The sequence below is a fragment of the Kogia breviceps genome, chromosome 15 (assembly GCF_026419965.1).
Source record: "Kogia breviceps isolate mKogBre1 chromosome 15, mKogBre1 haplotype 1, whole genome shotgun sequence".
Classification (NCBI taxonomy): domain Eukaryota; kingdom Metazoa; phylum Chordata; class Mammalia; order Artiodactyla; family Physeteridae; genus Kogia; species Kogia breviceps.
Window position 1 is genome coordinate 22,460,780 of NC_081324.1, and position 27,196 is coordinate 22,487,975.

The following is a 27,196-nucleotide window of genomic DNA, read 5'->3' on the forward strand; positions in this document are numbered from 1 at the left end:
AGAGAATTGACATCAGAGCACTTAAGTTCAGCATTACTCTCTGCATGTTAAAGCATTCGCAGAAAACAACTCAGCACTCTTTAGGCACCACCAATGCTGTGCCAGCCCCGCCGTTTGTCCTGGGCATTCCGCCATCGTGACGATGGAGGCGCACACATTGCTTCTGCAAAGTGACGTCTTTCAGAGACTCGGAGGTTTTTTTTAGATTATGCACACTTTGGTGGTCTGGGCAGTGAACATGGAGATCTGAACCTCTCGATTTGCATGATTCTGTCAACTTCCTGGGTCCAGTGAGTAGCGAAGCATTTTCAGAGATCTCTGCAGGCTATTTACAGAAGAGTTTGAAATATATTCTCGCATTCCGGTACTAATAAAGACTACCAAGAAAACAGAAGGCCGGACAGCTGGACGGTGGGCTGGATAAGGAAACGGCTGAGAGCGGCTTTCTGTTCATAGTTTGTAGAACTGGAGAGACTTCGTAGGTTCCTGCTTCTCTGTGCCTGAGGGTATTTGAAGAAGAGGGATAAAGCCCGGCGCTTCTCCCCGTGCATCTACTATACTCAAAGATTTGAAACAAAAAGAGGATTGCTTTTATATTAAAATAAACCAGATAGGTAGTAGAGTGGGAAGCGAACGGGGGGGGGGGCGGGGGGGGCGGGTGACGTTTGAGAAGAGCTTCCCCAGGGGTGTCCGCCTGCCACGGGCAGCTCTGGGCTCCCAGCAGTGCTGGGGGCTCGTGGAAGAGTCTGGAGGGCACGAGGTTCCCTGGCTCATCCAGGGCCCTCCATCTGGGGCCCCGCGTGGCTGCTCCTCCTGTCTCCCGGAACGCCTTTGCCTTTTTTCTCTGCCTCTCCCTGCTAAACCAGTAAGCCCAGGTGCTGATGCACCTTCTTTTACGAAGGATATCCTGGGGGACTGCTCTTCGTCACCTCCTCTCTACGGCCCTTACCGAGACCACATCTCACCTGCGTTCCCAGTGGTCTCCAGAGGGCACAGTGCCACCTGATGCACGCTCCGCCTTGTTGAAAGTAGGATCTCCATGAGCATTTGAAGAACAAGGAATGAATGAATGAGAAGTTGGCATTCCCAATTAGTGCCCCAGCAGACAGCCGATCTGATTTCTTTTTAGAAGTGAAAATCAAGACAGAGTTTGGCCTGACTTGGGGGTAGTTCCTGAAAGAAGATGAGAGGGAAGAAATTAAAAACCATTCCTTTTAACAGAGTTTCCTGATGAGACTACGCACAAGGACGGGCTTCTGAAAATCCTGACGCTAGAGATCAAGCCATGTTGATTGCTTCACTTCCCAAGTCGAAATCAAGAGTGAATTGCTGATTGATTAATTCTGCCTGTTACCCTTTTCATCAATAATACAGACTCAATAATTATCCTCTTTTGATTTTTTTCCAGTGGCATCAGCCCCTGCACTTCTGACAATAGGGAAATATGAATTGAGAGTGAAAACCGGGTTGTGAAACAATAAAATTAAATAATTATGGTGTGTGAAGGACATCATGTCATCAGCCCATCAATCTCTTGCAATCGAATTATCAGAGAGACTTCCCCTCTCATTCCCAGAAGAACTGTGCTGTGTCCTAAGGCCATGTTAGGAGAACCTTTGTTCTTTTGGCATCATGTCCTGGTCTGGATGCTTCCCAAGTTTGTGCTGTGTCTGGGACTCTTTGGGGCTGTTAGCTGTGCCTTTTGTGGGAAGTGTTTAATAGACCTGAATTTGGATCAGTAAGTCTCCTGGGTACCAATTCTGGTTGTGCCCTGATTTTCTCTGTGACCTTAAGCCAACCAGGAAAACTTGTCTGCCCTTTTGTTTTCCCGTTTGGCAAGTGAGGAAGACATTATTTCTCTGCAAAATGTCTCAACACCTGAACACAAAGAAACTTTAGACACGAGGGGTTATTAAGAGTCTATCTGCTGTATTTCTGTCCATGGTGTGTGTGTGGGGGGATTTCAACCCTGAGTCACCAGTGAGACTTGGCAGAGAATCCTTATACTTGCAGCACAGATTTTATTTCTCCAGCTGCTTCTGTGGCCTGGTTTAATTTTATCTGCTTTTTGGTCATCCTAAGCACTATACGGATTAGTTCAATGCAAGGATATGACCTCCTCAATCTTATTCTCACTCTTGGCAGATAACCCAACTCTGGTACTGAGAAGACGGAGGCTGATTTGGATGAATTGAACTTGCTCATCCTTTCATTTTCACGCTGATGGATCTCCATCTCTGCGGTTGTCTCCCAGTTTCAGATAAAAAGAGGAGGCATTTCCCTCCCTCCTCCCCAGAGCTAACCCTGTCCCCTTCCGCTTCATCCCTCCCTTCAGCTCTTCCTATTTCGCTTTTCACTGCTCGCATTACCCACCTCTTAGGGCTCCATTGCAACTGTTTTCAAACATGCCCAAGCTCTATTCTATTTTAAAACCACACAACAAAACCGAAATGCCTTTCTTGACCTTGCTGTCTCTTCTAGTCTATTTATTGCCTTCCTTTTGCAGCAAGATGCCTCCATTTCCTCTTTCCACACTCAGAGCCCCTGAGCTCTGCAGTCTAGCTTCTTTGTTGAAATTGCATTCTCGGTAGTCACCTTGGTGCCCTCGTGCACCCAAAGAGGGCTTTGTTTTAGCCTCATTCTTATTTTCTCAGGGCATTGGTTTTTCTATCCCTCTGCTTTTTTCTTCCAACCTTCCACTCTGATGTACTTCTCTGGTTTATATTTGCCCATCTGACTCCTAGTTAGATTTCCCAAACTTGCCCACTGCCTAGAATTGTGGCTAAGGGTCTAGTCTCTGACATAAGCCTGCCTGTGGGTGAATTCTAACTCTGCCACTAATTAACTGTGTGACCTTGGGCAAGGTCATCTCTGTGCCTCAATTTCCCCATTATGAAAATGCGGATCATAATAAGAGTACTAACATAAGACTCAAACAAGATAGTCTATGCAGTATTCACCTCGATGTTTGGCACATAGAAATAGTCAATGAAGCATAACAATAAGCTCTTAGAGCTTTGAAAATATAACTTTTTCCTTTCAGGACACATTGCCCACATCACCCAACACAGAGCCAGACAATAAATAATTATTGGTAAATGGATTCTCGCACTTGGATGGAGAGTCCAGGGAAGGATAGGGGGAAGGAAGCTCTCCAAATCTGCAAGTACCCGGGTTTTTTTGGTTTGGTTTTCCCAATAAATCATTTAAATTGTTGAGAGTTCAGTCGTTTCAGGTCCTGTGGTGTTTGTTGGGCTGGAAGGGGCTTCAACGGTTAAAGCTTTGGCTGGTGGTACACCAATCAGTCACAATGAAGCTACTTGGCCTGGAGCACAGTGTCTTGTCCTGAGATTAAAAGCTGCTCCAACAGGGATTAGGGAGTGAAGCGCTGCAGCGGCTGCTGGGTACGGAGGCCGCCTGGAACCGGTCCATTGAGCGATGCCGCCATCTAGTGGTCTCACGGGGAACGGTGCTGGGCAGAGCCCTTTCATTCGGTGCAGAGGAAGGACCCTAGAATGGCAGTCTTTTCTTTAGAAACTGTGGGTGGGACTCGGAATGAGGGACGAATAAGGAGCAAACACAGCATGGGAAGGAGGAAAAACACCTCAGCACAGTTTGGCGAAGTAAAGGGCACAAGGGATGCTTATTCCCACCTAGAACAACCTTGTGGATCAGAGGACAGTTCCCTCCCCCGCTTCAATTCCATCTAAACTTTGATTTTTTTTTTTTTCCTCATATGAGTCTCTCTTTCCAACACTGCGCTGACCCGTTATCCTGAACAGAGCCTGCTTCACCTTCTCATTTCCCTTCTTCTATGTTAGGAACTCAGGGCTGAGAAAACTGACCCGACCCATCCCATCTGGCTGCTGCCCCGGAACAGCCGCTCTCCGCGCCGCCCAGGACCTGAGCTTCGGCCAAACAGCGCTTCTTCACCACGTGACCGCCGCAGGTAAGGGCCGGCTGCTGGCTGGGGCGGCCCGGGCTGCGGCGGGAAGAGGCTAAGGTCCACTTGGGTTCCGCAGTCCCGTCCGGAATGCCACTCAGGTCGTTGTATCAGAGAGCTGACGTTCTCTTTGTAAAAATGTACTAGGCAATGTTGATGAAGCCGTTTTTTTCTTTTCACAAACGATTTCAATCCATCTATAATCAATAGATGGATTATAGATCGTTATATTAAGATCACTGTATTAAGAGCTTTAGATGGGAGGGGACTGAAGGGAAGGTATGGATGCTTCAAACTGAAGTGTCTCTGCCGTGTGTCCTTACCTGGTCAGCACACAGGACACCGTCTAGGAGCTGGATGTAGGCTTAGAACATAGTGATGGAAAGTATAGATTTTGGAGTCTGGAACTCCGCTCTGCCACTACTAGCTATTTTACTTTGGGTGAGTTGTTTGCATTACTCTAAGCCCCAGTTTCTCCTCTAAAATGGGCATAAGGAAACCTGCCTCTCAAGATGATTGTAAAGGTTAAGTGAAGTACAGAAAAGACCTCTTATTTGAGAGATTGGGACTGGATTTTAGAGAGCTTATGGAAGAAGTTGGTTAAAGCAATGAATTATAAAAAATGATATGTAATGCAATATTTTACCTTAAAATATAGAATTTCCCAATCTTTTATGTAGGGCCATGGCCTTTTCTTTGTACATGGATCCTCTAGTGGGCATTTTTTGATATGTCTCTCTTGCACAAGCCACATGCATAATACTTCATCTATGAATTCTAGTTTTGGTTTCTGTCAGTGTAGTGAGACTTTAAAGGCTTCTGGGAAGACACATGTAAAATCACTTTCTGTAAGATCATCCCAATTCTAGTAAATCATTCCAGATTATTAAGACTGTTTCCAAACTTCTGTCCACACGAATCCTAATTGGACAGCAGTTATTTTTAGCAGCTTCCCATTGTTGAATCCTTCCAAAATATTCAATTTTGCTTTCACAGAAACAACTTCCTTTCTTTGTATACTCCTATTTCACCAGTTTCTATAATATTTAAATTTCACAATTACAGTTAACCAGTACAGCTGTCATAAACTGATTCTTGGTAAGCCTATGAGGACTAATGGAGCAGAAGTTATCAGTGGGCACTGTCAGCCACAGCATTGGTTGGTACCGTTCCCGGAGGGCCTGCAGAATACGGTTAACCTGACAAGTTGCTTAAGTAGAGGTCAGCTAAACAGGCTCTCCTGCAGTGTATACAAAATGCTAAGGATAGTGCCTAGTATATACGTGTCCAGTAATAGTAGCTACTAATATTATTATCATGAATACCTCCAGTGTTGGAAGGATTGTTACAAATCTAACAGTTTCTTCCCTTCATTTTAAAGATAAAATCAAAGTATTATGTAATTTTGGCCTTCATAATATAGATTTTGGCTTTAATAAGTTAAAGGATTATTGACGATGAACGTAATATTTTGAGTCAGAAGGATTTAAATTCGCAAAGGCATCTGGGAGTCAGCATAAAGCACAAAACTCATATAAGTCACCCCAAATCCATGTCTGTTCAGGAAGACCAAGTAGGACCACAACATGGCAATGGAGAAGAGCTGCAGTGTCGCGGTGACGGTGAAACTGTCCCCATTGGGGACGGGGCATTAGCACAGAGGGAAGGACTTCCCAGAGGGGGAAGAATTTGTTGAAGAATGTACACAGGGATAAATGAAACTACAAGCAGAGCCTTGCCTTAGGTGTCCAGGTGTCCTCCCGGACTCGCTCACACTAGACGAGTCACCTGGGAAACCCAGAGCAACCTGCCAGAAGGAGGACCCAACACTCCCAGCAAAGAACGACTGTTTGGGGGCGAGTGGGTTTGTAGGTGGAGTTATGAACACCTGAGAATTCTTTGAATCCATATACTCTGTTTCTTCGTAGTTTGTTTACAACATTCCTCTGAGAGCTCCTGTATTGCACCAGGTTTGTTTGATTGGGTTGGGTCAAAAGGACTTAATTTGCCAGAGAGGAGGAGGGCGGCCGGCAGCAGCACACTTGGGTGGAGGGAGGCCTTTAAGAAGCTGCAAGCTCAGGAGACACAAAGCTCAGGTAAGGGGCTCTGCAGCCCCGAATGAACTTTTCTTTTGTTTTATTCTTTAAGCAAACTTTTAATTTAAGAATAGTATCCAAGAAGTGTGTACAAATCATAGCCTGTGCAGCTCAATGTGATTTTAATTTTATTTCGCAAGAGAAGTTCAGTGTGCTTCACAAACATGTGCCCACCATCCCCAGTTCTCTGCAAAGACACTGACCTCTCCCCTCTTGTGCCCTCTGACCCCAGCGGCTCCTCCCACTTCCGGGATCTCTCCTGCCAGTGGCCTCAGGTGAGTGGAGTATGCCACTTCTGGAGGTAGTTAATTTCCTCTGGAGTGTTCCCGGGGTTCTTCTACACCAGTGTGTGTCTACCGTCACAAGGCACCTTGTAAAAACGGGCAGCGCTCAGGCCCTCTACTCCCTGAGACTCTGATCCCGTAATTATGGAGCAGGCCTGGGGCTTATAACAAGCCCTCTGGGGGATTCTGATGTAGGAGGCCCAGCCAAAGAATGCTTTGCTTTCTCTGCCCCAAAGATGGAGATGAGCCCTGGCGACCCGAGATTGAGCTAGATAACAGGTTTTTTTTTTTTTTTTTTTTTTTTTTTTTGGGGGGGGGTATGCGGGCCTCTCACTGTTGTGGCCTCTCCCATTGCGGAGCACAGGCTGCGGACGCGCAGGCTCAGCGGCCATGGCTCACGGGCCCAGCCGCTCCGCGGCACGTGGGATCTTCCCGGACCAGGGCACGAACCCGTGTTTCCTGCATCGGCAGGCGGATTCTCAACCACTGCGCCACCAGGGAAGCCCTAGATAACAGTTTTTATCTTGTGCTGGGGAGGCAGGAGGTGGGAGGTGGTGAGCCCTGTGTTTTTCCTTCTTTTTTTATTAAAACTATTCTTATTTATTTATTTGGCTGCGCCGGGTCTTAGTTGTGGCATGCGTATGGGATCTAGTTCCCCGACCAGGAATCGCGAACCCCAGCCCCCTGCATTGGGAGTGTGGAGTCTCAAACACGGCGCCACCAGGGAAGTCCCACCCTGTGTTTTTCTAACCACACGCTGAATCTCCCAAGCAGGGCGCTCAACCCTCATGTACTTTCCTCTGCTTGAGAGCCTTCCATGACCTTAAATTCTAGACGTGCCTTTTAAGAAGTGACAAGGCAGGATGCTTGGCTTCTGAGGCCTGGGGAAGTGGCCTTGGGTGGCTAAAGCCCTCAGCTGCTGTGCTAATGCTGCAAGAGAAGGCCAGTATGAAGAACAGGGAACCACGTTTGCTTTCCTTCCCAATGGAGAGAAGCTTCAGGCATGATTTTCTTATGCCTCAGAACAGGCACACCAGCTGTTTTTAAATGGGGCCTGTGCCCCGCTTGGTGAGTGACCATCAGCTTGAGGGAATTTTGCTGCTTCTAAGCTCCCCATACCCACTGTCCGGCCAGCTCTGATCCAGAGCATTCAACCTGAGGAGTGGCGGGTTCCCTTGATACAGAAGGTTGTGTCCAGAAATTCCCCAGAAAGAAACAACCAAGCATGTTTTTTGCCTGTGTGAATTTTTTTTTTTTTTTTTTGCGTTACTTGGGCCTCTCACTGCCGTGGCCTCTCCCGCTGCGGAGCACAGGCTCCGGACGCGCAGGCTCAGCAGCCATGGCCCACGGGCCCAGCCGCTCCACAGCATATGGGATCCTCCTGGACCGGGGCACGAACCGGCGTCCCCCGCATCGGCAAGTGGACCCCCAACCACCCTGGCACCACCAGGGAAGCCCCCTGCCTGTGTGAATTTTTAAATCCTCTTGTTCTGGAGAGGAATTGCATAGTAATACTGGTTTCTTTCTGTTAATGCCTTGGTTCTCAAAGTGTGGTCCTCAGACCAGGAGCATCCCAGCATCACCTGGGAGCTTGTTACAAATGCAAAATTATTGGGTCCTGCTTCAGATGTACAGAATCAGAAACTCTGGGGACCGGGTGTGGGAATCTGTGTTTTAACGAGTCCTCCAGGTGATTCTGATGCAGACTCGGGTGTGTGAACCAGTGGCTTAATGTAAAGTGTATGGGAACACCTTTTCACTCAAAGAAAATCTTGCTAATTAGTGCGAGTGCAATTTTCTGGGGGGTGGGGGGTGTGGGTTGGGCTCCCTCATTTCCATGGTGAGGGGAGGTCTGCTGGCCAGAGATGGAGAAGAAATAGAGAATGCGGCTCTGGGGTAAAGAGGTGTATTCATGGTTCTCTGGAGTGTCTTCTGACCAAGAGAGCATGACCTAAACCTGCTGGCGGGGGAGGGGCACAGAGATGATGGAGAAACCAAATCCCCATGTACCTCCAGGTCAAACAGAGTCAAATGTTCCAAAGCGCAGCTGTTTAACAGGACTGGGCTCCATCTGTAACTTGCATTAAATAAGTTCCAAACTCCAGTAAAATCAGCGTGGCCAACTTGCCTTTGTTTGCCCAGGACTTTCCTGGTCTTAGCACTGAAAGTCTCATGTCCCAGGAAAGCCTTCAGGGCCAAGCTTGAATGTGTGTTTTTTGCACACCACCAATCAGTTCTCCTGTTCTCGGTGGATACTGACTGGGTGTCCTGCAATTCAGTTCAATTCAATTCAGTTCAACTCAGACACTATCTACCTGAAAATAGCGTCAGATCCCACAGGTTAAGGGCTCAGTCCCCATACTTTAGAGGCCAATCACAAGTCCATGTTTTCACCTGTGCTTGTGACCAACATGCTAAAGATTGAAGGTTCCCACAATCCTGTCCTTGGGTTCGATTAATTTGCTAGAGCAGCTCGTAAAATTCAGAGGAACATTTTACTTCCTGAATCACTGGTTTATTATAAAAGGATGTAACTCAGCAACAGCCAGATGGAGGAGATGCATAGGGCAAGACAGGGGGAGAGGGCAAGGAGCTTCCATGCCCTCTCCAAGTGCACAACTCTCCCTAAATCTCCATGTGGTTACCAATCCGGAAGCTCTCTATCCTTTTGTTTATTTGTGGAGGCCTCATTACCTAGGCACGATTGCTTAAATCATTCACCACTGGTTACTGAACTCAATCTCTAGCCCTCCTCTCCTCCCAGGAGAAGAGAGGGTGAGACTGAAATTTCCAACCATCTAATTACAGGATTGGTTCCCCTGGCAGTCAGCCCCCACCCTTAGGTGATCTAGGGTCACTTCATTAACATAATAGAAGATATCTTTAATCACTTAGGAAATTCCAAGTGTTTTGTGCCAGGAATGGGGACCAAGACCAAATATATATTTCTTATTATAAATCGCAATATCACAGGGACAAAACAAGATGATTGGTCACTGGTCACCCTATTTCAGTGACTGCCCATTGGAATTACCTGGTGAGTTTTAAAAATTACTGATGCTCAGGCCCACCTCCAGATATGATGGTAGACTTGGTCTGGGGTATAGACAGGGCATTAAAGTGTTTAAAAGTTCCTTAGGGGATTCTAATGCAGCTAGGGTTGAGAACCACTGTTATTTCTCCTACTAAAAAAAAAATTAAAAACCAAAACAAATAAAGGTCAATGGTTCTGATGAAGTTGAACCCCTACTGCACACCATACACAAAAATTGACTCAAAATGGATCAACAGCCTAAGAGATAAAAGTATAAAAATCTTAGAAAACATAAGGGTAAATCTTCATGACTGGAGCTGGCAGTGGATTCTTAGATATAGCACAAAAAGCCTGAGCAACAATGACAACAACGAAAATAGATAAATTAGACTTTGTCAAAGCGAAAAACTCTTGTGCATAAAAAACATTATCAAGAAAATGAAAAGCCAACATACAGAATAGGAAAAAATATTTGTAAATCATATATCTGATAAGGGTCTAGTATCCAGAATATATAAAGAACTCTACAACTAAAAAAACCCAAAAGATAGACAACCTAATTAAAAATGGGCAACGGATTTGAAAAGACATTTCTCTGAAAAAGGTACACAAATCACAAACAAACATACAAAAAGACACCAGTAGTCATTAAAAAAGTGCTAATCAAACCCATAATGGCATACCACTGTACACCCACTAGGCTAAATATAATAATAATAATTTTAAAAACTGGAAAATCACAACAGTTGATTATGTAGGGAAACTGGAACCCTTGCACGTTGCAGCCACTGTGGAAAACAGTTTGGCGGTTCCTCAAAAAGTTAAACGTAGAATCACTATATGTCTCAGCAATTCCATTCCTGGGTATATACCCAAAGAATTGAAAGCAGATACCAAACACTTGTACACCATTGTTCATAGAAGCTCTATTCACAATGCCCAGAAGGTGAAAACGACCCAAGTGTCTAACAACAGACGAATGGATAAACAAATGTAGCCTATCCGTATAATGAAATATTGTCCAGACACAAAAGTCATATTATTTGATTCCCACTTATATTAAATATCCAGAATAGGTAATCCAAAGAGAGAGGGAGCCAATTAATGGCTGCCAGGGACTGGGGGGAGGGCAGAATGGAGAGTGATTTCTTAATGGGTTTAGGGTGTTCTTTTGGGGTAATGAAAAAGTTTTAGGACCAGATAAATGTGGTGGTTGCACAATGTTGTTAAAAAAAAACCATAGTTAATTGTATGTTACATGGATTTCCTCTCAAAAAAAAAAAAATCAATGGTTCACTCTTATCTACAAAATACAATTAAAACTAAACTCTTTAGCAGTCAGTCCTTCACAGCTGGCCTTTAGTTACTTCCTGTAGCCTTATCTTTTACCACTCTCCTATTTTAACTGTTATTACTACCACTACCATGATACTTACTACGCAGAATCCCATTAGAATCCCAATGTGTGAAATACGCTCTGCCTCTCCATTAAAGCTCACCCACGAGCAGTGGAACGTCTCTACCAGCTCTTCCAGCCCACAGTCCTCTCTTATCTCTTGGAGCTCCTAACTTTGCATCCCTCAAAGCGTGGTACTTGGGACCCGGCAGCATTGGTGTCACCTGGGAGCTTATAAGAATGGCAGAATCTGGAGCCCCCGCCCGAAACCCACTGAGTCCGAACCTGCATTTTAACAAGTTCCTCTGATGACTCAAGTGCACATTAAAGTCTGAGACGCACTGATTTACTTTAGTGGGTCTTACCATTTTTGGGTGGAATGTTCTATAAATATCAATTAGATCTAACTGCTCTGTTGTGTCATTTAAAGCTTGTGTTTCCTTATTTATTTTCTGTTTGGATGAACTGTCCATGGGTGTAAATGGGGTGTTAAAGCCCCTACTATTATTGTGTTACTGTCAATTTCTCCTTTCATGGTTGTTAGCATTTGCCTTGTGTATTGAGGTGCTCCTATGTTGGGTGCATAAACATTTATAATTGTTATATCTTCTTCTTGGTTTGATCCTTTGATCATTATGTAGCGTCCCTCCTTATCTCTTGTAACAGTCTTTATTTTAAAGTCTATTTTATCTGATATGAGTATTGCTACTCCAGCTTTCTTTTGATTTCCATTTCCATGGAATATCTTTTTTCATCCCTTCACTTTCAGTCTGTATGTGTCCCTAGGTCTGAAGTGGGTCTCTTGTAGACAGCATATATATGGGTCTTGTTTTTGTATCCATTCAGTCAGTCTGTTTTGTTTGGGGCATTTAATCCATTTACATTCAGGTTATTATTGGTATGTGTGTTCCTATTACCATTTTCTTAATTTTTTTTTTTTTTTCTGTTTTGTTTCTTAATTTGTTTTTGTGGGTCTCTTGAGAAAGAAAAACAGAGTTGGAGGAATCAGGCTCCCTGACTTCAAGCTATACTACAAAGCTACACTAATCAAGAGAGTATGGTACTGGCACAAAAACAGAAATGTAGATCAACGGTACAGGATAGAATGCCCAGAGATAAACCCATGCACATATGGGCACCTAATATATGACAAAGGAGGCAAGAACATGCAATGGAGAAAAGACTGCCTCTTCAATGAGTGGTGCTGGGAAAACTAGACAGCTACATGTAAAAAATGAAATTAAAACACTACCTAACACCATACACAAATGTAAACTCCAAATGGATTAAAGACTTAAATGTAAGACCAGACACTATAAAGCTCTTACAAGAAAACATAGGAAAAAACACTGTTAGACATAAACCACAGCAAGATCCTTTTTGACCCACCTCCTAGAGTAACAGAAATAAAAACAAAAATAAATAAATGGGACTTAATTAAACGTAAAACTTTAGCACAGCAAAGAAAAGCATAAGCAAGACAAAGAGACAACCCTCAGAATGGGATAAAATATTTGCAATGAAACAACAAAGAATTAATCTGCAAAATATACAAACAGCTCATGGAGCTCAATAGCAAAAAAACCCAAACAATACAGTTAAAAAATGGGTGGAAGACCTAAATAGACATTTTACGAAGGAAGGCATACAGATGGCCAAGAGGCACATGAAAAGATGCTCAACATCACTAATTATTAGAGAAATGCAAATCAAAACTACAATGAGGTATCACCTCATACCGGTCAGAATGGCCATTATCCAAAAATCTAGAAACAATAAATGCTGGAAAGGGTGTGGTGAAAAGGGAACCCTCCTGCACTGTTGGTGGGAATGTAAATTGATATAACCACTATAGAGAACAGTATGGAGGTTCCTTAAAAAACTAAAACTAGAACTACCACATGACCCAGCAATCCCACTACTGGGCATATACCCTGAGAAAACCATAATTCAAAAAGAGGCATGTACCACAATGTCCATTGCAGCACTATTTACAATAGCCAGGACATGGAAGCAACCAAAGTGTCCATCAACAGATGAATGGATAAAGAAGATATGACATATATATATAATGGAATATTACTCAACCATATAAAGAAACGAAATTGAGTTACTTGTAGTGAGGTGATGGACCTAGAGTGTGTCATACAGAGTGAAGTAAGTCAGAAAGAGAAAAACAAATACTATATGCTAACGCATACGGATATGGAATCTAAAAAAGAGAAAAATGGTACTGGTGAACCTAGTTGCAGGGCAGGAATAAAGAGGTAGACATAGAAAATGGACTTGAGGACATGGGGTGGGAGGGCGAAGCTGGGGCGAAGTGTGAATAGCATTGACATATATACACTATCGAATGTAAAATAGTTGGCTGGTGGGAAGCAGCCACATAGCACAGGGAGATCAGCTTGGTGCTTTGCGATGACCTAGAGGGGTGGGAGGGAGGCTCAAGAGGGAGGGGATATGGCGATATATGTATACATATTGCTGATTCACTTTGTTATACAGCAGCGACTAACACAACATTGTAAAGCAATTATACTCCAGTAAAGATCTATTAAAAAAAAAAAAAGAGCATTGCTCACCACCCAGTTCCTCAAGAAATAAGTCCTAACCCACTGCAGTCTTTGACCGACAGTGCACTCTGAGAGGTGTGAGGTGATCCTTCATTGTGGTTTTTTTGTTTGTTTGTTTGTTTTGCAGTACGCGGGCCTCTCACTGTCGTTGTCTCTCCCGTTGCGGAGCACAGGCTCCGGACGCGCAGGCTCAGTGGCCATGGCTCACGGGCCCAGCCGCTCCGCGGCACGTGGGATCCTCCCGGACTGGGGCATGAACCCGCGTCCCCTGCATCGGCAGGCGGACTCTCAACCACTGCGCCACCAGGGAAGCCCGCCTCATTGTGGTTTTGGTTTGCGTTTCCCTGATGATTCGTGATGTTGGTGTTGCTCTTTATCTTTTGATGCGACTCTTCCATCTGCGCACCAAGGTGACGCCCTGAGGAGGCCTCAGGGATGCGGCTTCTTTACACTCTTACCCTGGCACAGGGCTTTGTGTGACGATGCTTGTTAATGATGAGGCTTCAAAGAGTGTTTGTGGCTCATGTGATGATTTGTTCTTTTTTTAGTTCCATGGACCAAAGACAGAGAAGAATCCTGGACCAGTCCCTTTCCATCCCCACTGCCCAGCCCAAGAAGGAAAGGACATCGGTGATAGCTTTCTTTTCCAAGGTCTGAGACAAATTATTATGAACAAATGTCCCTGCTCAGCAGCCACTTTGTGCGCCTGCTGTTCTGCCTTCGTTTGGTTCCTTCCAGTCCTTCTACTGAGCTTCCTTCTCCTGAAAAAAAAGTTTGATGACAGCTCTTTTAACACGAATAGGATGTTTATATGATAAGAAGATGAGGTGGGAAGAATTTAGCTTGCTGCAAACTTAATGATAAAAATATAGAATGAACTGCAGTGAATATTCAGAAATACTGATGAGACTTGGTAATCACCTGAATACCAAATAGGGCTGTGGGTCTCCTCTCCAGCCCCCACCCACTAATAAGGATGGTGAGGAAGTGGTTTGTTCTTGGATCTTGTCTGGATCTTGGTTCCGACTCCAGCACATGTTGGTGTGTCCTGTGACGTGCGGAACACCAGGACCTTCTTAGCATCAGGGGTTAAACGCTCTAAAAGCCTACCTCTTGCCTTGCAGTTAGAGTTTAGTCCTTGAAGTACAGATTTCTGCATCAGCCACACAGTGCTTCCAGTTTGCATTATTTATGCATTTCTTTTCCTAATCTTAATTGCTCAGATGCTCACATTCTGAGGTAGGACATCCATCAGGTGCCCTGAAATGCCTGTAGATGTGCTTCGCTAATTGTGTCAAATGCTGTTGAGAGGCTGAGTGAGGTGACCTCTGAGAATTGACCCTGGGATTTAGCTACACTTGGGGGGAGGGGGTGGGGAGCGGGTATGGATGCCATCAACCTGATTGCAGAAGGTTCAAGGGAGAATGGAGGAGAGGAGCTGAAGAAAGCAACTATAGACATGTCTTTCAAGCTTTGGCTACAAAGTAGAGCAGAAAAACGGGGAAGGGCTGGGGGAGGGAGAAGGGTCAAGGAAACTCTGAGACAGGAGGAACACAGCTTACTTTGTCCTCTTAAAGGGATCCCTATTCTCAGATCACATCAACACTTCTAAAGCCCCCTTTTCTCAGCTCTGTCACACCCACAACTGCCTACGCACCTCTCTCCATAATGCCCCCAAACTTACCTCAACATTAGCTCTGCATTATTTTTCTCCACCCCTTTCCTCTTCCTCCATCCATTTCTTCATTATGTAGATCAAACAAATATATTCCCAGCAAAAACCAGCTGTCTTTAGGTGGAGAAATAAGGATTAAAATTGAGCGGGCAACACAGGATTTTCTTTAGAGGGAGGGATTAGGGTTGGCGGATGGGTAGGGTGTGACTCCGAACACTCCCAAATCAATACATTTTTGACCCGCCACCCAGGTCTCTTGGAAACTGAGACTCCAGAAGCGGGAGCCTCTGAAGAATGTGTTTTTCAGCTTGGCAGAGAGAGCCTGGGACCCCAGTGTTCAAAATCATCATATGGCAATGAGAGGCCTGGGAACTATGGCCTGTGAGACCCCGGACAAGGTAGGAAGGGCAGGGGGCACTTGGCCAGCCCTCATGGCCTGGAGTCCTCAGCACTGCGATGGGGGGCTTCATGTACTAGTTGTCTACTGCTGTGTAACAGTACATCAGGGTTTGTTATCTCACAGTTTCCTTGGGTCAGGAGTCCAGGTACCACTTAGCTACGTCCCCTACTCAAGGTCTTGCAAGGCTGCCATCAAGGTGCGGGCCAGACTGCATTCCTTTCTGAAGTTCAGGGTCATCTTCCAAGCTCATGTGGCTGTTGGAAGAATTCATTTCCTTCTAGTTGTAGGACTAAGGTCCCTATTTGCTTGCTGAGTGGCCGCCCTCAGCTCCTGGAGGCCACCCTCTAACAACACGGCAGCTCCCTTCTTCACGGCCAGTGGGAGAGTGTCTCCCACTCCTGTCTGCTAGATGACATAATGTAAGGGAACCATGGGAATGACGTCTGTCACCACAGTCATGTTTGAGAGGCCACAAGCAAGTCACTGGCTCCTTACACACTCAAGGGAAGGAGATTGTACAAAGGCACACATGACTCATTTGGGGTCATATTAGGGTCATCACATCTCAGTATCATCAGCCTTGGGAAACAGAGCTGCAGGCAGGATTAACACACAGCTGGACATCACCCTCCGGTGAATTTAATTTTTCTAATAATTAAAGCTTGTTTAGTAAAAGATGTTTTCCCCACCTCTTCCTTCAGCATCTGTAAACTTGAGTGACCGTTTTGCCTTATCCCCTGTAAAGGCACCCAATACACCCAGATCGCTAGATCGTCCAGGTCCACCACCCTCCTTGACGTGCCCTCCCCGGCCTCACCCACCCATAGGCCACGCTCCAGACTGCTCTCCTTCCAAGACCGAATTGGGCTCTTGGGTCGGGTTAATGGAAGCATTTGTATTTTGCTGAGAGCTGTGGCAGCAGGAGCTGAAGAAAGCCATGGCCTCTTAGTCCAAGTCCCGGGTTATTGGAAGATTAGGAGTGGAGATACTTTTCAACTCATGGGGAGCAACTCCTGTGCTGCTAATGCTTTCCAAACCTTGGTAACAGGTGAGAAAGTATAAAATGATTGTCCTGGACCTGCTGGTGCATGGACTGTATGACCCCGTGAGTTCTGAAGTCATCCACGAGAGCCTGAAGACCCTGAGTGTCATCCTGGGCAAGACCCGGGGGAAAGGCTTGGGCTTCTTCTTCATAGACGTCACCCTTCGGACCAGGACTTTGTTAGATGATGTAAGTGAGACAACGCAGGAAGATCCCAGGTTCTTAAAGTCAAATGTGAGCCCTGGTTGGGGCGTTGCTCAGGAAACAAGGCCTCTGTTGTTCACTATTAAGAAATCTTGCTGAGAGATTGGTCCTGTGCTGGGGGTTATGGAAGACGTATAAAGACATGTAGGATTTCATCACCACTCCGCAAGGAGCTTTCACTGTAATAGAGCAGCGAGTACGTATACACTGATGATGGTGATGCATGCGTGTGTACTCAATGCTCTCTTATAAATGTAACAATGAGAGTGGTTTGCACCTAGTGAGCCCTTACACACTTAGCGTGCCAGGCTCAGTGCCGGGCAATTTACACGGATTGGCTCATCTAATCTTCACAACAGCCCTGTGAGGCAGGAACTGTTATCTTCACTTTACAGAGGAGGAAACCAAGGCCTAGAAAGATTAGGTAACTTGCCCATGGTTCACAGAGCCAGTAAGTGGATATGAAGCCAGGCCCTTTGCCCAGGGTCTGCACTCTTAACTGCCGGGTGACAAGGCAGGTGGAGCAAAAAGTGCACAGATACAGAAAACGCGAGGACTCAGATGCTAATCAGTTAGCTTGCCCAAGTTACACACACATACGCACACACACATGCACACTCACACAGAAAGATAAGACCTTTAGAACAGGGGACAGAGAGACGGACAGGGAACTTGCATTTACTCACAGAGCGTCTTGCATGAGTTCCCAACACCTAATTCCCCAGGAGTAACCCAGCGAAAGCGGGGTGCCTGCACCTCACGAGAGGAAGAGAAACCTCGAGATTATAAAACTTGGAGCATATCGAGGAGCTGCTGGGACATTTGCCTCTCCTCCCGCTCAGAGAGGCAGAGAGGCCTTTGCCCTGGGATGTAAACCAGCCCTCTCTGGGGCTGGGAGAGGAAGGTCTCTACTCCACCTCCCTGGAATATAAGTAGATATCTCCGGGTAAGTGTCTCTCAATCTCTCTGGAGGTGCCATCTCAATGGCCAGGGCTTGTTTGCCACGCAAGTATTTTTTAAACCCAGGTCGACTGTGGTTTTGGATCAGAAACTCCTTGTCACGGTGAAACCTGGGAATAATCATGGGGAGTCGTTTCTGACAGTTTGCATTCCCGTCCTAGTGCTCTTCACTGCCTGCCGGGGCTGTGCTCCCAGGGGGACAGGCACCCCCTTACACATCTCAGCACATCTCACAGCGTTAGGGTCATGCTTCAGGTAGAGTTAGTTCTCCATAAGTGCTAGTTGAATTGAGTTAAACACATACAATTAAACACATACACACACACACACACACACACACAGGTAGAACAGTGAAGAGAGTGCAACGCTAAAGCAGTTTCTGTATGTGTCATGTGTGCTAAAAACTTGTTTTAAATACTTCAGAAGATGATCAGTGGTCTCCACGCTTGCTGAGTGTCTGTGACCCCCGTTTCTGGGTGAGGAGGCCTGTCCCAGACCAGTCCTTTCTGGTTCACTTGGAACTGGACAAGATCAAGAAACATTGATATAAAAATCCCTTCACCATGAGTCAGGAGGCTGAGTTGCTACCCTGGTTCGCTGTTCCCTGATGGTGTGACTCTAGGTGAATCACTGAAATGCCCTGGGCCTCCGTCTCCTCACCTGAGCAGGGAGATACTGGGACCAGACAGCTCCCCTGGGAGAGGGAGGGAGGGCCGAAGCCATTGACTTGCAGTCAAGGACAAACCAGCGCATCAGACCCAAAGCAGGGAGAGCTGGCAGGGCGTCAGGGGAGAAACAGAATTGTTATTTCTGCTGCAGGTGAGAGAAACTCAGACGACGGTAAAGAGAGGTGGCCTGGCAAACATGCTGGAAGTAGTAAGCAGGGGCTGGGTCGAATGAATTATGGTACAGCCAAAAAAAAATCCCTTTACGTCGATACGTAAAAGAGCTGGAAAGAGCATGGAAAGAGCTCCCAGAGAGAATGATGAAAAGTCAAGGTGTATAACAGTGGGATGGTCCACAACCATTTGTTTAAAAATGTGGGAAAGGGCTATGTGATATGTATTTCATTTTTCTCTTCTTTATTTTTTGGAGGAATCACACAAAATTTATGACTTTGTAGGGAGGGAAATTTGGTGGCAGGTGGAGAGGTGTAGGAAGGGAGACTTACTTTTTTATAAACCTTTGTGGTTATTTTGAATTTCGAACCAAGTAAATATAATCAATCTCCAAAATGTTAAGTAATGAAGAAAAAAGCTGCGAAGCTGGGAGTAGCACCAGTGAGCCCCCAGTCTAACCCTCTCGTCTGCTGAAGAAGAGGTTCACTGAAGACTCAGCCCGTCTCCACTCTGTTCCGGAGCCCGGCTGGCTGAGTGCCATAGACTGGATGTGATGTCCCAGCTGTAACAAGCAGCCAGGAACCAGGGCTGTGCTGTTCTCTGATGCAGCTGCCTTTTGGTACTGACCCGAGGTTTGTTGTTTTGTTCACGGGGGACCCACAGGAGAATGACAGCCTGAGATACTCGGCCTTTGTCTTGTTTGGGCAACTGGCTGCCTTTGCTGGGCGGAAATGGAAGAGATTTTTCACCAGTCAAGTGAAGCAGACTCAGGATTCTCTCCTGACCCATTTACAGGATAGGAACCCCCAGGTTGCCAAGGTAAGTCCGTGACTCTAACCAACAGCATGAAACCTCAATGCCATTCCTCAAGGGAGTTGGAATGCAGCCCTGCCGAGTCGAGATGCCAGGACCTCAGTTCCTGCCAGTTCAGTTACGGACATTCAGCCGCGTATCCATGTGAATCCTGGAGAAAGTGCCTCCTCGACGGCTAATCTCTCTCTGAGCAGTAGTGTTATTTTCCATTTGCTCTTGCCCCACTTGCCCGGTCCCAGCACCTGTGAATATCAGATACCCTCAGGTTAATGGGGGGGGGGGGAGGGAGGTGCTGCTTGCTCCGTGGGGCAGCACCTCCTATCAGAGGAGATTTATTCATACCCAGTTAGCTTTTGTCACTGCACCTGGTACAGATTTCCCACCCTTGGCTTCTTAGTTTCCTATGAAGCTTTTGTTTAATTCTTGGAGAAAATGTGTCCTAACGGGATTGGATCAATCTCGGGGCTGCTTTGGAGCAGGTGAGTGTTTCAAAATCATCAGGAGCAAAGGTTCCACCAAATCACCTGTCTTCTTTAAGGTCACGCATGAGGGAGGGGGAGAGAGAAAGGGAGAGAAAGGTTGAGATTGAATTTAGGAATCCAGCACTACTTTTTTTTTTTTTTCGGTACGTGGGCCTCTCACCGTTGTGGCCTCTCCCGTTGCGGAACACAGGCTCCGGACGCGCAGGCTCAGCGGCCATGGCTCACGGGCCCAGCCGCTCCGTGGCACGTGGGATCTTCCCGGACCGGGGCACGAACCCGTGTCCCCTGCATCGGCAGGCGGACTCTCAACCACTGCACCACCAGGGAAGCCCCCAGCACTACTTTGGATGAGACAATAAGGGCTGTGATAAACTGTAAAGCTTTGCCCTCTCCACCAGACCCAGATTATAGACATGGTCATTTTATAAGCATAAATCCTTTAAGATTCACGTTTTCAAACTTCCTGGAAGTTACTTTCACTCTTAGTGGCCCCCAGACCACAGATTGGGTGCAACACTTTTCCTTGCTTGGTATTATACAACTCTCTAATATTGTTGACAATAAGATGGTAATATTATTTCTCTCAGGCTTGCAAAACAACTTTTCAAGCCTGTTCTCCGTATCTGAGACAAAGGAAGGACTACAGCTTCCAGAGTGAAGAGGATCAAAGGAACCCTAAACTATGCCGGCAGCTGGTGAGTGAGCGAGGGCAGGAGAGGTTCTCCCAGGTTCCCTGCCCTCCCAGTGTTAATGCAGAAGGTGATTGGGCACACCAGGGAGTTACCCCCCTAAAAAAACTCAGGCCAAGTATGTTTCAACTGTAATTGACCCATAATGTGATGTAAATGGCAAAACACCCAGAGGATTATGCATAAAATATATTGGCAGTTCCAGCTTAGATCGTTGGGTGAAGTATATTGACAGTTCCAGCTTAGATCGTTGGGTGAAATATATTGGCAGTTCCAGTTTAGATCGTTGGGTGAAATATATTGGCAGTTCCAGCTTAGATCATTGGGTGAAATATATTGGCAGTTCCAGCTTAGATCATTGGGTGAAGTATATTGACAGTTCCAGCTTAGATCGTTGAATGAAGTATATTGACAGTTCCAGCTTAGATCGTTGGATGAAGTATATTGACAGTTCCAGCTTAGATCGTTGGGTGAAATATATTGGCAGTTCCAGCTTAGATCATTGGGTGAAGTATATTGACAGTTCCAGCTTAGATCGTTGGGTGAAACATATTGGCAGTTCCAGCTTAGATCATCATTTGGATAATGATGCCTCCTCCTCTGAGAATCTGAAGATTGTTTATCCTCATGTTCTGCCTTTGACAACTGTCTACTCGTTCTAGAGTCAAGGAGGTTTACTGACTCCCTTCCTCACGTGTTCCTTTGCCAATTTCTTTCAGAGCCACTATCATCCAGAGCTCCTGCAGTTCTTCTATGCAAATAAAATCTTGTAAACACAGAGCAGCAGGGAAATGGTTCCAGTGAACACATTGTTGGGGGCTGATATTCTCCCTTTTAACTCTTTGGATGCTTCTGCTGCTTCTTGTGATTATGATAGAAAAGGGGATGTTGGGAAAGCAATTGATGGCAAAAAATAATACTGTGGAATTGTATAATTACACCCAAAGGAAATTCTAAATAGCTTTTATATGTCTCATTTTCTCCCCACACAAATTTGATGAGAAGGTGCATACTTTAAAACGTTTAAAGTATATGTAGATTCAGTGCTTATTTCTCAGCTATTTTCTTCTTAAGGATCTTTCTGTCACCAATTTTTATTTCTAATTTTACTTTTAATTTCTAAGGCTTAGGGGAATAACTACTACCTGAAGTGTTTTGTTTTGGTTTTTTTTAAAATCTGCTATTGATACTTTGCCATTTGCTATTAACACCTTTTCTTGGTGAGACCTATTTAAAGTTGGCCAAGGTACCAAGACGTTGGTGTGGAGGGGGATCATTAGCTTCTCATCATCTTCAACAGTCAGTGCCTCCAAGATCATTTCAAACAAGAATTAATAAAGAGAAAAAAAACAATGAACATGTGTTGAAAAACCTCAAGTTAATGGTAATGTGTGGAATAATAATAATGAATAACATGTATTAAGAATGTTTGTAGTTTACTGGGCACTCTTTAAGTGCTTTGCAAGTATTACTTAATACTCACAGCAAGCTGTGAGAACGGTACTATTACTACCCTCATTGTGTAGATGAGAAAACTAAGGTACAGGGAAATTGACCAAGATGACCAGTAATTGATGGAGCTGGAATTCAAACCCTGACTTCTGGAGCCTACGTTCGGTCATCGAACAAGGCCATCCATGCCTTGTTATGGAATAATTGACGTATGGTTAGAAATGTAAAAAAATAAAAGAAATTTTTAAAACCCGCCATTTCTGCCCTTCTGTTTGACTCAGTTAACTTTCGCTTTTGTATGTACTAAGTACACATTTTTATTTAATTTGTGAGCTAAGTGTATATATTTATTAATCATGTCTTGGCTATTATGTCAATTTGTTGGTGATCAATCCTAGTTATAAGTAGGGTCACATTACTCTTATAAAAAGTTTCAAGAAAACTCTCAGAGTCCCTCTCACCTTCCCTCCAACCAGATTGCTACCCAAGCTTCTCCCAGAAATCCTGTTACTACCACTGAACTTGGCGTTTGGGTCATACCTGGAACAACTATGTCCAGTATTGAAAATGGAAAACACAAGAAGGTCACACATGCTACAGAGGGATCTTAATGTCAGTCTGAGAACGAGGAGCTCAGTTTTTTTTCTTCCCTCGCTCTCCAGAGACAGGACCATGTAACACAGATGAGGGGCGAGGTGTGTCCTAGAAGACACGGGAGGTGGGAGGTGGCCGAAGGGGCAGTTGGAGCCAGACATGAATGAGGTTTCTTTCTTCCTGTTTTGAAGCTTGGGTACTTGACCAGGAGCTCTTGGGAGTGAACCAGGCTCAGGAGTGAGCTGGTGAGATGCTTCTGAGCTAAGAGCCCTCTTCCTTCCTAGATGTTGGCCTGTTTGAAACTATGTTGCAAGGTTGGTTCATTCTAGAATCTGATGCAGTTCTAGTAAGTGAACAGTAAGTGGTGTGAGAAATGACTGCATTCTGCCAGCATTCAAAAAGACAGGGGTAGAGAGGGGCAGGCAGGTTACATGCCCTAGAGTACAAACACCTGTGCACTGAATGCCCCTCAGTTGATTAAAATTGTGGAAGGTGCTGTTGAATTATTTGACTTTAATACTTGTGGTAGACTGTTGCTTTGGTGGCCTCCAATGAATCATGCCTCCTGATACTCATGTCCTTGTGTAAATCTCTCCCCTCAGATCTGGGCTGGCTGTGGGACCTGCTTTAACCATTAGCATGTTCTGGAAGTGCCATGTGCTAGTTCTAGGCTATGCTTTAGGAGTCCAACATCTTCCTCTTTTGCAGTCTGGGTTAAGCCAGCTGCCATGTAAGAAGCCAGACTACCAGAAATGAAGAAGAATGTCTGAAGTCTCCATTTTGGAAGGAAGACCAAGCTAACCACACGGAGATGCCACGTGGAGGAGAACTGAGGAACCCAACTATACGGTTCAGCCACTCAGGATGGCTATTCTCTTGCTCTCCGTACATGCCCTCCTCAGCCAGACCCTGCTTCACTCACATGACTCTCCAATCCTCTTAATTATAGGGCTTAATTAGACCCTGGTAACCAATGAGCCCACCTGATGTCAATTCCGCCTATAAATGGTAGCCTCCTTCTCCCCCGAGTAGCAAGACTGCTGGCACGTCCTGCTTGGAGTCTGCTGCACCCGGTGGGGTGTTGCTCCAGGACACTTTGTGTAAGATCCCCCTGTCCAATAGACGTCCCCGCCGCCGTCTCCAGGCTCTTTCTTTGGCCTCACGGCTGGGCAACTACAAGGCTTGCAGGCCTGGGGGGTGCAGGCCAACACCAACCCATGGTGAGGTCTGAGACCCAGACATATGACCCAAGTTGGCCATTCCAGCCAGACCCCAGTCGTTCAAGCTATTCCAGCTGTCATCATGTGGAAAAGAGACCAGCTGTCTCCATCAAGCCCATCCCAAATTGCAGAATTGTGAGTAAGTAATCAAGTGAGTGTTATTTTAAGTCGCTAACTTTTGGGATAGTTTGTCACTCAGCAATAAGTAACAACAACAACAACAAAATTCCTTGTCGCTTTTGGCCAGTTTTGTTTTGCTCTTAATAAGTCCTCTTTGAATTTATACTTCTAGAAAGTTATGTCGTTATGGAATGTCAACATGGAGAGCAAGGGCCCATGCCTTGTTTTTCTTTCCGTATCTCACTGTATCTATCCCACCACCCAGCACATAGCAGATGATAAGGAAACATTTGCTAAATGACTGAATAGTTCCAAACTAATGGGAATAGAGTCCAAACATCAGTTTGCCATTCTGGGCTCTCATCCATGGGCTCACACTTTTCCTTTCCAGCTTTTTCTTCCGTAACTCTCTTTGCTTCGGTGAAGTTTGGCCCATCTTGTCCCTAAACACTGCTAGATCTCTTAGGTTCCCTGCCTTTGCTCAGTCTGTACTTTCTGCTTCAAATCCCTTCACTCCCACACCCAGGCACACTCACACGTACACACACATACATCTCGCGTGTATTTCTTGTCCCTACTCCAAGACCCAGGTCAAATGCCTGATCCCCTCAATCAGGAAAGAACTGGCATCTCTGAATGCCCAGAATATTCTAGCAATCTTCTGCCACTTAACATGCTTTACCTCATTTGAAAGTTTTTTAACCTACAGATCTTTTCCCCCTTTGTTAGATTGAAGCTGCTAAGGATTGTGCCCTATCTTGTATATTTTTGTATCTCCTATATGACCTCAAAGGTGCTCAGTAGGTGCTTAGTAAATGAATGTTGATTGGGGGGAAAAGTCAGAAATTCATCTGAAGCTATTGCCCCTTGGGAGGAGCCCGTTTTGACAAGTGAGCGTAATCATTTCTCTCCTTATAACCAATTTACAGGTTGCTTTTACGCTTATGTATTTAAAGTTTTTCTTCCCCCATGAGATGCCTGTTAACTTGAATGCCAACCTAAAGACAGTGCTTTGACATTTCTTACTTTGAAACACTAGACACAGGACAGTTGAATGAATGAAAGAGAGAGGAAAGTTCAGCTGCTACCATGCTAAGTGGTCAGGGAGGGGTGTGCATAAAACTTGGTCCCTGCTTTCAGGTCGCTCATGAAATCGGTCTTTTTAAAGGGAAAGGAGAAGGGAGAGAAAAAGACACAGAAGGAAGTTGAGGACCTAACAAGTGTGATCAGTACTGGTCATCGGTGTGAACAGAATCCTGCGGAGTAATTGAGGGAATGCGTTACACGTTATAAGAACACTAGAGTGTGGTTTGTAAAGAGGAACGGGCCGCCGAGCAGGAGAGCCAGCAGGTAGTGTTGGTAAATAAGGCAGACACATATTTCTGCTCTTCTATATTTTCCAAGTTTTCTGCAATAAGCATGTATGACTTTTACAATCATAAAACACATGACAAAATGCTCTTTTAAAATTCAAGGTAAAAATTAAATGCTCTTTTAAACTTCAAGGTAAAAATTAAATGCCTATTGTTGTATAAAGTGATATATTTGGAAAGCTTGGGATGGTTATTGTTCACTCTCAGTAGTATGTGTTTGCCTTTGTCCTTCTGTGGCATTTTTTTTTCTTTACTTTTTCGCCGCATCGGGTCTTAGTTGCTACACACGGGATCTTTGTTGAGGCACACAGGATCTTTGGTTGCGGCATGCGGTCTCTTCATTGCGGTGCTCAGGCTTTTCTCTAGTTGTGGCATGCGGGTTTTCTCTCTCTAGTTGTGGTGCAGGGGCTCCAGAGCGCATGGGCTCTGTAGTTTGAGGCACGCGGGCTCTAGTTGAGGTGCGCGAGCTCAGTAGTTGTGGAGCAGGGACTTAGTTGCCCCGCGACATGTGGGATCTTTGTTCCCCGACCAGGGATCAAACCTGCATCCCCATTAGAAGGCAGGTTCTTTTACTGCTGGACCACCAGGGAAGTCCCCTTTCGTGGCATTTTTGTTTTAACTTGTTGATGACATAACTTTTTGACAAGTGAAAGGGCTTATGGGTAATTATCAGGGTATTGATGTTACTGAATTTACATTCTTCCAGTCTGACCATAGGAGAATAAGTCTCTTGTTTCTATATTTATTTATGTGTTAAATGATCTTAGAAAATCCTTGGGTTCTAGATAAACCCAATACATCCCCATTTACTGAGGAGAGATGGTTTGATATTCAAAGGCCCCTGTTATTTACCAAGTTAAGCACAGACTTCCAAGCCTGACATATAAGACTCTTCAGAGACAGAAACCTCTAATTTCCCTTGGCTCTTCTTAAATTCCTACTTCCTGAATACTTCACCCTCCATGTCCTTGTTTCCACCCACCATTCCCTGGGCTGATTCCAAATGCCCTTCTTCTTCCGAGGGAGAACAAAGCAGTTAGGAGGATGGGGCCTGGAATTGGCCACCCTCCTGCCCCCCCTCCCAGTGTGAATCTGGCTCTGTCACTAACCCATGTGACTCTGGGTAAGCCAGGGCACCAAGCCTCAGTTTGCTGATCTCTGAAATGGACACAATAACCCAACTCAAAGAGTTGCTGTGCTACAAATATTCAATTAAATAACACTGAGCACTTCACACAGTGCTTGTGTAACAGGGAAGAACAAAACCTGACTCCATGTTGGATCTGTTTCTTTTACATTTAACCTTTGCTCTCTGTTGCTTTTTGTTACTATAATCACTAAAATGATGTTGTCTATAGCTGTTGGCATAAATAATGTCATGCCTAGGGGAACCCTGCCCGTCTGCCTGGATGTTAAACTAAAGTGCCTTTGTTCAGCTCACAGAGAGACATTCTGACAGTGCCCACCTGTGAATGGCTGCAGAAAAGAAGAAATTAATACATCCCCTCCCTGATGCTGGCCAAGCCAAGAGATATTTTGCAAGACTAATGGCCTTTTCACTTCACTTCCTCACCTCCTCCCCCTCTCTGTTCTATAAAGGAAACTGGCATTCATACCTCGATAAGATGATACTTTAGGATATTAGTCTGCCCTCTTCTCAGATGCCCAGCTTTCCTAATAAAGTTGCTATTCCTTGCCTCAACACCTCGTCTTCTGATGTATTGGCCTGTCGTGCAGGAAGCAGAGCGAGCTTGGACTCGGCAACAAATTTGGCTTATAGAAGGTGCTCTGGAAACTCTAGTTAATTTTGCTCCTCACCTGCAACCAGCTCTCCAGATATTGTTCCTTCTCTTTCTGAAGGCACCCAGGTCTTCAGCAAGGTCCATTCTGGCCTGCAGTATGGGGATGTGAGTCTCATCCCAATTCTCCCCAGTGAATGACTGGAGTCCCAGGGGTAGCTGTGCATCCTGCTCCTCACCAGGCCCCCAACACTGTAGCGCTGAG

The 27,196-nt window shown here is 45.3% G+C and overlaps 1 protein-coding gene across 1 annotated transcript; it reads left to right on the forward strand.

Annotated features, from left to right (window-relative positions):
• Positions 1–3,406: 3,406 nt before the first annotated feature.
• On the forward strand, positions 3,407–22,141 carry MRO (maestro). Its single transcript, XM_059039818.2, has 7 exons — positions 3,407–3,949; positions 13,878–13,980; positions 15,256–15,402; positions 16,453–16,635; positions 19,113–19,268; positions 20,332–20,439; positions 21,153–22,141. The coding sequence occupies exons 2-7, from the start codon at positions 13,882–13,884 to the stop codon at positions 21,204–21,206; spliced, it is 747 nt and encodes a 248-aa protein (XP_058895801.2). The 5' UTR covers positions 3,407–3,949; positions 13,878–13,881; the 3' UTR covers positions 21,207–22,141.
• The last annotated feature ends 5,055 nt before the right edge of the window (positions 22,142–27,196 follow it).